This window comes from Pteropus alecto, unplaced genomic scaffold (genome assembly GCF_000325575.1).
Source record: "Pteropus alecto unplaced genomic scaffold, ASM32557v1 scaffold86, whole genome shotgun sequence".
Lineage (NCBI taxonomy): Eukaryota > Metazoa > Chordata > Mammalia > Chiroptera > Pteropodidae > Pteropus > Pteropus alecto.
Window position 1 is genome coordinate 26396361 of NW_006442109.1, and position 11960 is coordinate 26408320.

At 42.9% G+C, this 11960-nt stretch overlaps 1 protein-coding gene across 1 annotated transcript in view; it reads left to right on the forward strand.

Annotated features, from left to right (window-relative positions):
• Positions 1-11960, forward strand: part of TGM7 (transglutaminase 7) — a 33667-nt gene that overhangs the window by 16990 nt on the left and 4717 nt on the right. The window contains exons 3-9 of the mRNA XM_006920586.1: positions 4259-4441; positions 4892-5137; positions 5715-5833; positions 7418-7546; positions 7635-7812; positions 10107-10245; positions 11458-11561. Of these exons, the coding sequence (XP_006920648.1) occupies positions 4259-4441; positions 4892-5137; positions 5715-5833; positions 7418-7546; positions 7635-7812; positions 10107-10245; positions 11458-11561 (1098 nt within the window). The remainder of the gene's footprint in view (positions 1-4258; positions 4442-4891; positions 5138-5714; positions 5834-7417; positions 7547-7634; positions 7813-10106; positions 10246-11457; positions 11562-11960) is intronic.

Here is an 11960-nt window from a genome sequence, read left to right on the forward strand (position 1 = left end):
TTCTCTAAGAAGTCTGTATGAATTTACACTCTGCCATCAATATATGAGAAAGTCCATTTCCATAACCTACTCTCACAAAATAGATTATTGGTATTCTTTTTAACATTTCTGAACAAATCAAATATGAGATCTCATTATTGTTTTTGTTTATCTGATTATAGCAAGACTAAAATATTTATAGAAATTTTAATATATTGTGCATGTTAATCTTATGCTATATTTGCTGCAAAAGATCTAATGATTTAACTTATATAGCCAACGGGGAACATTTTTCTCCTGCCAGCAGCTAGCTGAGTACTGGATGTAAACAATCAAACAATATAGTTAATCATGTAGACACCATTAAATGATAATAATGATTCAAAGAAACAAAGCAATACATGGTTAGCTCACAAATAAGTCGTTCAGAGTATAAGAAATCGCAGATCAGGAGAGAGACCAGGCAGGTCCTGGAGCTGGTTCTGCCCTGGCCAGTTGGCATTTTAAAATGAGGAGGTTGAGACAGGGCTGTGGTTTTCATTTTCTTTAGAACCCTAAGGCCTTACAAGGGGACCCTGCTCCAGTGTTTCCACCTGAGTAGCTCCTCTTAGGTCTGTTCATTATGTTTTTATTTGAATAAAGCATAATATTCATTTACTTGGGGGAAAAAAAAAAAAGGAATGTGGGAGTGGGGAACTCCAGAGCAGCAGCGTAGGCCAGAGGTTAATAGCTAGGTTCTAGAGTCAAACTGTCTAGATTTAAATGACAATGTTGCCACTTACTAGGTAGGTGACACTGGGAAAGTTACTTGACCTCACTGAACCTCTCTCTGCTTTTCTGTAATCTGGAGTTAATATATTGTTGAGTATTTGTAGGGATAGGAAATAATGCACATAAAGCCTGGAGCTTAATAACACTACATGTTCTGAAATGTTTGGGAAGGATTTCACAGAGGAGGTAGATGCTGAGTTTTGCTTGAAAAATGGTTATAATGGGGACACTTAGAGATGGGGGAAAGTCAGGGACCATCCAGAGGTAGAGTTGAGTAATCTATTTAGAGGCCACAACACGAGTGAAGCAGAATTTATTTATGGCTGTTGGGAGATAAGATTGGCTAGATATGTTGGGACCACAGTGTGGAGGACTTTGAATGTTTGACTAAGGAATTTGGACTTGAACCTTTAGATAATAAGACACTTTTACTCTTGCACATTTATTTTATTATTATTTTTTTATTTTTTTTAGGCAAGGTAACCCTTGGTTGACCTCGCAGATTGCAAGGAACTTGTCAGTTTACAATCCCTTATTTTTTTTTAATTTCTTACATCTACAGCACCTTGTCTTCCTAGGTGGTCTCCCATCCAAATACTAACCAGGCCCGACCCTGCTTAGCTTCTGAGATCAGACATTTAAAGAGGCGCAGAAACACTGCATAATCTCATCACATAGAAATCTTTCTATGGTTTCACACAGATGATCCTTCCACATTTTTTAAAAGGGAAGAAATGAAAAAGAATAAAGTATTTGTTAAAGTCCCAAACTGACAATAATGAGGAATGAAAAAAGAAAAGACATTGACCAAGAAGCTGGACTAACCAGGGACAGAGGCAAGAGAAGGGAAGGCGCCAAGTCCTGGGGCCATTTGGTGGCAGGTGCCAACTCTCTCTGCTGTCTGTGCTGGGTATAACTTACCCTTTGCCATCCTCACCTAGAGCTTTCCAGTCCTTCACCAGTGGCCTGATTGCCTAAAACATGTTTGCAGTGGATTCTTTTAACTTGCCCCAGTCTTCATACAAACTAGCTGGGGCCTTAGGAAGCCCTGGAAGTTAAGGTACTTCAACCAGTGTTTATTAGCCTGCCACATGGCCATGGACGCCAGTCCCTTGCATACGTAGAGTAGTTCCTCCTTTTCTCTTACCGACGCCTTTATTTAGGTCCTCATTAGCCTTTGCCCAAGATTATTGTGACAGAGTTCTCACAGCCCTTCTCACACTAGTCTTTTTTTCCTCCAGTCTGGGTTATATACCACAGCTGGATTGATCCAGAACTACATGCCACTCCTATTCAAAAACCTGCCTTTAATCAAAGTAACACTTTTCCCTAAACACAAAAAGAATACATGCTTAAAGCAAAAGCTTGGAACCACCCCCCCCCCAAAAAAATCTCAAAGAAAAGAAAAATGTCCCATAACTTTCATATAAAGAGAATCTGTAACATATGTTATTTTGTCTTTTTATATTGCCTCTTAATATCTTATGAATTATTTCCCCATACTCTTTGTCTTTTTCACTGGTTACATTGAGATGAGAGGAATAAAGTTTATGTATCCAGCTGTTATTGTAGGATATTTGTGTTTCACCGAACATTCTTATGCTTACTTTTTTGTACACAGATTATGATTTTTTTAAGATTATAATTTTTTATTATTATTTTTTTTTCCTGGAAGAGGAATTTATGGCTCACAGGCATTTATGTTTTAAAACTTTCTTTAATTTTGTAATAAATATTAATAAAATGCCCTCAGAAAGGTGTAACATTTTATTCTTCCATCAGAGATAGCTGTGCCCATTACTGCCGAAGCCACAGCACCATCTCGGCCCTGCTGCCCTCACAGGCTTTTCTCCCTCTCCTCTCCTTCAGCCCCACCACCCTCCTGTCAGATCATTCTCTTGTCCTTCGTGCATGTACGCACATATCCATTCAGCAAACATCTCTGAGCCTCCAATGGAGAATAAGTTTTCTCCATGTACCGCAACCTGTCCAGGCATGAAGAGGAAGGCAGCTTCCTTCTTCCTCCTCCCCTTTCCCTCCCAAACCAAGAGTCAGCCTGGGTGAAGGGAAAATTGAGTTGGCTGCCCTTAGGCTTTGAGCAGTGAACAGCAGCCAGGTAAAGGCTGTCCCCAGTCCTACTCCTTTCTGTGGAAGTGATGTAAGTGCTCTTGTGTGCTCTTCACTGCCTGTTTTGGGTACCTGATGTTTCAGGGTGGAATGGCCACTGGGCGTTACGTATGGGGTGGGGAGGCTTTCTGGGAAGGCTCAGTGGGTCCTGGTATGAAAATGTCAGGACCCTCAGGAATAAATGAGATGCGACCAGTTTCCAACAGGATCTCGGCCAGTTGCTTTCAAACTTTTTGACTATGATCCATGGTTTACATCATGACTGGAAACAAACTCAAGTTTTTCCTCTATGAGGCTGTCTGGCAGCATCTGCACCCTCTACCCACTAGATGCCAGGTGCAGCCTCTCCTCAATTTTTGACACCAAAAATATCTCCAGACATTGCCAAATGTCCTCCAAGGGACAAAATTTCCCCAGTTGAGAACCACTGAGATAAATTAATATACTAGAAGAGGAAAAGATCTGAGGATTTTTGTTGCTAGAAATGCAATAAAAATCACCAGCACAAATAGCAAAGCAAATGCAATCTGAGGCTGCATATTACTAATACTAATATCAACTAATGATCCAAGTGCTTACTTTGTACTTGCCTCTATGCTAAGGTTTTACATGTGAATTCTCACTTAATGCCCATGTGAACCCTATGAGGTAAGAATATCATTGTCTCCATATTTCAGCCAAGAACACACTGATGTCTAGGGTCATTAAGTAACTCACTCAAAGTCTCACAGTTGAGTCAGTAAGAGCTTCCCCTCTTGCCCACTGTGCTATGAGAGTTTTTAAACTATATACTAGGTATACCCACACAGTAGCACCCCAGGAAGCAGTCAGTGCCATCATATACCCAGAACATGGCTGAGAAGCAAGAAATAAGCTACAAGTAACCCCAAGGCTCCCACATGCCCAGTATCCTAAAGCAGGGACTTGCTTGTAGCTGAGATCCCAGACTCCAGTCAGCTCACTGACTTAATTCATACAAAATTCTAATTTGCTCTTTCTTTACTCAGAAGGATAATAAAGTGATTTTTAGAAAGATTGTCAACAGAAGTAGTTAAGAGTATGTGGTGGCATTTCAAGGGTTAAGTTTCAGTTGTCTAGAAATCATTAGCTTTCTGGGACCCTAATTTTTAAGCACTTTGGCTCTGGGTTCAGTTATAGAGGTCACCGAGATCACTGTCCTTCCACTTTTGGGCCAGGACCTGCTGAATGGCCCTCTCAGGCTGGGTCCTGAAACCAGGGAGCAGGTGGCAGAGGGCTAAGATCTGGACAGAAATCTTACTAAGTCAAAGCCAGGTCCCAAAGAAATGGTTGAGAAGTGTCAGGGGATGCTGAGCCCAGGGAGCCACAGCTGAACAGTGACCTGTCTCCTCCTCTTCCCTAGTGGTGGCCTTGGAGCTCAGGTCCATTGACCTGCAGATCTCCAGGAACAACAAGGAGCATCATACCAAGGAGATGGGCCTGAAGCGGCTCATCGTGCGCCGAGGCCAGCCTTTCATGCTCCAACTGCATTTCAACCGACCCCTCCACTCCAGGACAGACCACATCACCTTCGTGGCTGAGACTGGTGAGTTTGCCCCACCCCAAGGCAAAGCTCACCTGTAGGGCCCCTGTCTCTCTTTTCTGATCTGCCCTCCCTCTCTTCTCTTGGGACCTCAGGACCCTATTAGTGTTCAGCACCCTGTTAGTGCTGTTAAGAACAGATTTGGCCAACTCAGCAAACTGAAATTGTGGTAATAACCAACCTTTAAATATACAATGTACTAAACTCCACACACTAAATCCTGTGACAAGACTTTCAGGTGCATCCTACTAAGATCCCATTTTACAGATAACAAAACTAAAGCCCAGAGATCTTAAGTGGTTTGCCCAAGGACACCCAGTAGCAGTAAAAGCCTTAAACCAAAAGGATTAGTAAATGATGGGAGAAGGTGTAGGTCTTTCCTGCCCGCCCCTCCCCCCGGAATCATGTCACATAGATTTGGGCCTCACATTGGGGTCACTCTCTCCTACACAGGACCGGCACCCATGGAGCTGCTGGGAACCCGAGCTACCTTCCCACTCACCCAGGCCCGACGAGGGAATGTGTGGAGTGCCTCTGATTTCACCGTTGACTCCAACTCGCTCCTGGTCTCCCTTTTCACACCAGCCGATGCAGTCATCGGCTCCTACACCCTGAAGATAGACATCTCTCAGAGGCAGGATCACATCGTGACTCACCCCCTGGGGACTTTCATCCTGCTTTTTAACCCTTGGAGTGCAGGTACGATTTGCTCACCAGTGGTAATGTTAACCTGATCCCCTGGAAACGCTTTGTGAGGTTCTAGTTAGAAAGCCCAGAAGATAAAACGTTGCATATCTATGCGCTACATTTCTATGTGCTCGCTAAAAATTATCTTTACAAAGAATGATGAAAATGTTCATGGTGCGATGTTAAGTGAAATAGATTAAGAGCAGGAACACAATGTGATCTGTAATTGTATTACATGTATGTACAAAAAGAATACCCCAAAATGTAATGGAGGGTGCCTCTGAGTAGTGGGAATGAGTGATTTTCATTGTCTTCTTTTTGTCATCTGCATTTTCCAAGTCCTACAACAAGCTTGCCACTTTTACAATCAGAAAAACAGAATCATTGTTTTCTTTTAAGTACAGATTCTATCTCTGGCCTCTAGGAAAGCACATAGACTTCTAAGAGGTTCCACTCTTGATTTTCTATTGCCATCGACCCATTACTTCTCCTATTTTCCAGCAGGATACTTTCATTACTGTTTTTTAATTTTATTACTCTGTTTTTTTGGTTTGGTGTTTTACCCCCTCCACTGCTCTCAACCACTCAGAGGATGATGTCTACCTGCCCAGTGAAACGCTGCTGCAGGAGTACGTTATGTTGGACTATGGCTTTGTGTACAAGGGTCATGAAAGATTCATCACCTCCTCACCCTGGAACTATGGGCAGGTAAGGTTATCACAGGACGATGGGCTCACAAAGGACTGCTAAAAAAAAGTCAGAGTGTGCAGTGCTGGGCCAATTTTCCGTCCAGTGAAAGGGGCAAGGAAGAAAAGGAGATGCCTTTCCTTTTCAGTTTTTAATATTTTATTATGAAAAACTTAAAACATAATCCAAGTAGACAGGCTACTATAACGAACCTCCATGAACTTGTCTCTCAGCTTCAGTAGTGATCAATTTCTGTTGAATCTATCTGTTTTATCTATACCAGGGGTTTACAATCTATAGACCATGCGACAAATGAGGCCCACTGCCTGTTTTGGCACGGCCTACGAGCTAAGAATGGTTTTCATATTTTTTAAGTTGTTGAAAAAAAATTTAATAATATTTTGTGATGTGCAAATTATATGAAGTTCAAACCTTAGTGTCCATTAATATCATTTTTGGGGAGTATAGCCATGTTCATTTGTTTAGGTATCATCCGCAGCTGCTTTTGTGCTACCGTGGCAGAGTCGAGTAGTTGAAACAGAATCCCTCTGGCCCACAAAGCCTAAAATATTTATTATCTAGTCTTTTACAGAAAAAGTTTGCTGATCCCTGGTCTATACTCCTCTACCGCTACTGGATTCTTTTGAAACACATTACAAATGCCATATCATTTAAGCCCGTAATACTTTAGAATATAGCTCTAAAAGATGACTTTCTGCAAACTGTACCACAATACATTATCAAAACTGAAAAACAAATAGCAATTCTTTAATGACATTAAATATCCAGTCGGTGTACAGGGAGTGGGACCTCTGGCTATGGGCAACTCTTACACTCTCAGCCACAGCCATGGCTGGTATAGTTTCTCTCTCCCGCTGCACTGGCTTCTTAGCCCTGTCCACACACCGGGTATCAGGGGAGGCAGGAAGACTTGCTGAGGAAGCTCAGTTTCCCTGTTTTCCAACTGTGGCAACTTGTGTAGTTTTTTGAAACGGAGACAAATACCAGTGCATTTGTCAGTCCAAAGAATTGCAACATATCACAAATATATATTGTAAATGAATGTCATGAGCCTACACTGGCTTCTCCTGTGCTGACAGCATCAGTACTAAATCCTCTACCTAGTTTAAGACCTTCCACTCTCTTCTCCCTCTCCTCACTTGCCTGGCCCTCTATCAATCCATCTGATCTTTTCCCACAGCCCTCCAGAAATGAGACTCTCTAAGCCCCTGTCCTTGGTACCCGCCATGCTCAAAGACCTCAGGCGAATGCCCCCACCTTCCTCTCTTTCTATCTACCTGGTCCTTCAAAGCCCATCAGCTCCAACGGTCTTCTCGGATCTTTTCAGTCAACAAGGATCTTTCATCTCTCTGAATTCTGTTTGCGTTTTTCATCAGAGGCACATAGGTCAGTTTTTTAGAATTTTGAATTTAATACATTCCCAATTTGATTTGTAAGCTCTTCAAAGGCTGGTTCTTGTCTAATATTTAGCTCCCCCCTACTCCCAAACACACCTTCACTAAAAGTCTATATTACAAACTTGAGGTTTCAGAATTCTAGATATTTTTATGCTTCTCTTTTTTCTCTCTTGCCCTCACCTGGAAGTTTGAAGAGGACATCATAGACATCTGCTTCGAGATCCTCAACAAGAGCCTATACTTCTTGGAGAACCCGTCCAAAGACTGCTCCCAGAGGAATGATGCGGTGTATGTCTGCAGGGTGGTGAGTGCCATGGTAAGGACAGAAGCTTCCCCACTCCTGTCGGAGGACCGTCTGACCTCCCCCCAGGGAATGTGGAAACCCACCCAGCCGTCCTCTGCAGATCAACAGCAACGATGACAATGGCGTGCTGCAGGGGAACTGGGGAGAGGACTACTCCCTGGGGGTCAGCCCACTGGAGTGGAATGGCAGCGTGGCCATCTTGCGGCAGTGGTCAGCCAAGGGCGGGCAGCCTGTGAAGTATGGACAGTGCTGGGTCTTCGCAGCTGTTATGTGCACCGGTGAGTGAGGGGAGACGGAGATGCGGAATCTTACTCATTTAATCTTCATGCTAACCCTTGAGGTTGAGCTCTGATACCTCAATTTTCACATGAGTTAACTGTGGTTTGCCCATAGTCCCACAGCTAATGAGTGGTGGGCACTGGGCTCTTAACCAATATGATCTGTAGTCTTGAGGAATCCTGTACATCTACCCAGGAGGGAGGTTGACCTGTTACAGTCACTCCACAATTTCCCTGATGGAGCGGTTAGACTGTTAAAATGGTCACCTGGATAGAGGAGCTTGTGGTCCCAAAGTAGAGGCAAATTTGGCTTCTTTTTGCCATCTGCTCAGGTTTCTAAACTTAAGGTGAGCCTGGAGTCTGGGACAGGTGCGGAGAAGTTTGAGGTGCAAGCAGGCTGTCTGGGAGAGCTGATCTCACCCGTAAGCAGAGCTGGACGCTCCCAAATACTTCTCAGAGAGATTCTTGAGGAGTTACAAGTAGAGATTTGCTACCTTGCTACCTACTCCTAGCCCATGGAGCTGATGGGCTTTGAAGGACCAGGTAGATCAAGGTTTTAGGCATTATAAGTTACTTACAATTTAGTTCAAAGTCATTGATCAGATTATCTGTAAAGATAAGGGAAAGATGGAGAGTACTGAGTTGCCTGCCTGCCTCCCCCTGTGCAAGACAGAGGGGACCTCACACAGTGCTGCCTGTTACACTGTGGTCCTGGATCAGTATTGTCTGAACTCATGGGTTGACTCTGAGTTGGAGAATGAGAAAACACAGAACAGGGAGGACAGAGACAGAGGACAAAGTTCTAGATTTCTCTGAGAGGGGCAGCATAGCTTTACTATTGACAAAGAAGAGGTTTAAATCTGTGTTAAAATTCTGAGAGGGGCAGCATAGCTTTGCAGTTACGTAGAAGTGCTATTGACAAAGAAGAGGTTTAAATCTGTGTTAAAATCAAGTGACCTCATGTTGCTTCTATGTTTTCACTGGAAAATGCTCAGCACAGCACCAGTATTTAGTATAGTCAAATTTTCCATGGAAAGTCCCTGGCTAAGCAGGCGTTATGGAGGAGGGGTCGGGCTTGGTAGAATGAGAGGGAGAAAGTCTAAGCCTACATCCTTGCTGCATCTCCAAGTTTCTCCTCAGTCCCAGGCCATAGAGTTCTGGGACCACTGAACAAGGAAGGGCAGAGCTGTTCCTGTCAAGCTGCTTCTACTTTGCAACCCTAGTCTAGCTCTCACCCTTACAAAGCGTTTGTAAAAAGCCCAGGGCCTGTGCTGGGAGTAGAGAAGTGGTTGTGGACAGATGGTACTCTTTGGGGCTCTCGAATGAATTGAAACAGAAAGATTGGTTGATCTCAAGATTCCTTTTATGTTTGAAAGCATTGTAATCCTCCCAGCCACCTAGGTAGTAGATAGGCACCATTTTCTCCTCCTGAGCAGGAAAGGGGTAGGATAAACCTCTCTCTAAAATTCCTGCCTTGCTGGCATAGGTGGGGACCTGTGTTCTAAAGGTCACATTTGATTCTTGGCTTGATTTCATCTGCCTCCGGGCAGGTGTGTGTGTGGTGGTATACTACTGTCTGTTTTTTATGACTCCATCTATGAAATCTTAACTCAGCTTTAAAAAGCCTTTGTAGTACCATCTTGAGAGCCACAAGAGGGTGCTGTTGTCTTACCAAAGATGGTCAAAGGTTCCCTTTGTCTCTGATGTCTTCCATTTATCTCTATAAATCTCTCTTGCTCACATTGCTCATCTTCTATCCATTCTGATTTCTTCTACCTCCTCCAAACCCTGTCTTTCAGTAGAATTACAGAACCTGAATTTCAGAACTTAAAATCATCTGGTCCAGCTCCTTATTTTGTATATACAAGGAGACAAAGGCCCAGAGAAATTAAGCCACTTACCTAAGGCCGCGCGGCTTCTCACCATAGGCCTAAAGTTGTTTTTAATTTTCTTTTGCATTATCAAATGTTTCAGATTTTCTATTTTTAATTTTGAAAGCTGCTGAATGGAAAAAAGTTCTAAATGATGAACTCAGTTGTTGTTTATTGTTTTTTTTAGTTACCCTCAAATGGTTTTTTTTCTGGTGAGATGGAGACCTTCAATAGGGCAGGTAGGCAGCGGGGTTCTGGGCCTGGGTGAGGTACTCTGAGGATAAAGGAGTTACAGGAATGGATCTGCAAGAATCTTGGCCTTCTTTCTCTTGTCCGGCTAGAAAGTTAGAAAGTATGCCTGGGAAACAAATGATTCTGCTTGAAATGAATTTGGTGATTCTCCATGCTTTTTCTTCACTTTAGTAATGAGATGCTTAGGTGTTCCAAGCCGTGTTGTTTCCAATTTCCGTTCTGCACACAGCGCAGATGGGAACTTGACCATCGATACCTACTACGACCAAAATGCAGAGGTTCTGTCAACTTGGAAACAAGATAAAATATGGTAAGGGGCACTATCTCGAACTGATATCTGCTCTATCCCAAGTAGGGTAGGAACACTCTGACCTAATTCTCTCTAGCTATGAGGCAGTATTGCCCTATATCTTGTTGCTGATGCTCAGAGAGTAAGTCCCCAGGAGATCATTCTGGATAATTAGATCATCACATCAAACTCTTTTCAGAGACAAGACTACAGGATAACATTCTGAAGCTAGCAATCAAATAAATAGATTGTGTATTCTCTGAATACTGACCTCCAAATCTGTATTCATCTTACTTTTCCTTCTTTGGGCCTTTTTGTTTGCACCGTTCTCTGTTTCCCTTGTCAGGGAAAAAAGCCTTAACTAGCTGCCTTTGCATACTTCCTTCAGTCTCTTTCAACATCTTCCTCTCCCTGCACATACATACATACTCCCTTTCTGTGTGCATGCATGAGTGTGTGTGTGTGTGTGTGTGTGTGTGTGTCTCCATGCACTCCTTTATTTTTGTATCTCTAGTCTCTTCCCCTGGTTCCTTTCTCCTCTGTTCTACTCCAAATCTGATTTCCTGTTTTTCCTTTTCCAGCCAGTTTCCAGGTAAGACTTTTGAGTTGCATGAGAACTAGCTGCTGTTCTTGGAGCCTCCACTCTCTCTGAGTATCTAGAGGGCTGAAACTTCCCAGATTCAAGGAGCGGTGGAGTAACTGAGAAGGATGTATCACTCATGTAGAATGCTGTCTGTGAATGTATAACCTGAGTCTAAACATGAGGAAATCCTGGACTGTGTGATTCTGGACTGGGTGGAAAAGAATGCTATAAAGGACATTATTAGATCAACTGACAAAATTAAAAATATAAACAGTAAATTAGATAAAATTATCATATTAACATTAAATGTATGAGACTGATAACTGTATAAGATTATGTAAGGATACATCCTTATTTCTAGAAAATATGCACAAAACTTATATTTATACATGTATATATAAAATCTCCATATCCATACTGAAAAAAAGGCAATGATAAAGCAAATAGGACAAAATATTAACAATAGATAAATTGGGTATGTGGGTATTCTTTGTATTATTCTTGAACTCTACTGTAAGCTTGAAATTACTTCCAAATAAAATGTAAAAAAAACCCAGAAGAAACAATGATATAAAGCACTCGGTATAGAATCTCATACCTGGCAAATCCTCTGAACATGTGAGTCCTTGTCTCTTTGCTCCTTTCTGTAGGAATTTCCATGTCTGGAATGAGTGCTGGATGATTCGGAAAGATCTCCCGCCAGGATACAATGGGTGGCAGGTTCTGGATCCTACTCCCCAGCAAACCAGCAGCGGTGAGTGAGGACCACTGTGGGAGGGTCTGGGCTTGGTAGAAAGGCCGATCAGAGTGAGCAGGAGGCCAGAAAGGAAAGGTGTTTTTCTGACTTCATCCCCTTCCCAAAGCCGTAGCAGAGACAACTTCAGCTCAGGAGTCTAACTTTGACATTGGCAGATGGGTGACCCGGATTAGTCACTGGGCCTCTCAGTTGCTTCCTTACCTGTAAAATGGGCAAGATGATGCTAATAACTGCCACTTCACAGGATGGCAATGAGGATCAGCTGAAATAATGAGAACTAGAGAGTGACATTAATGTCACTGCCCTTCCCTATCCCATCTCCCTCCTTCCCACAGCCATGACCCTGGTCCATGTGTCAGCAGCTGTGTTGGCCATCCACAACTTCTATTCCCTACA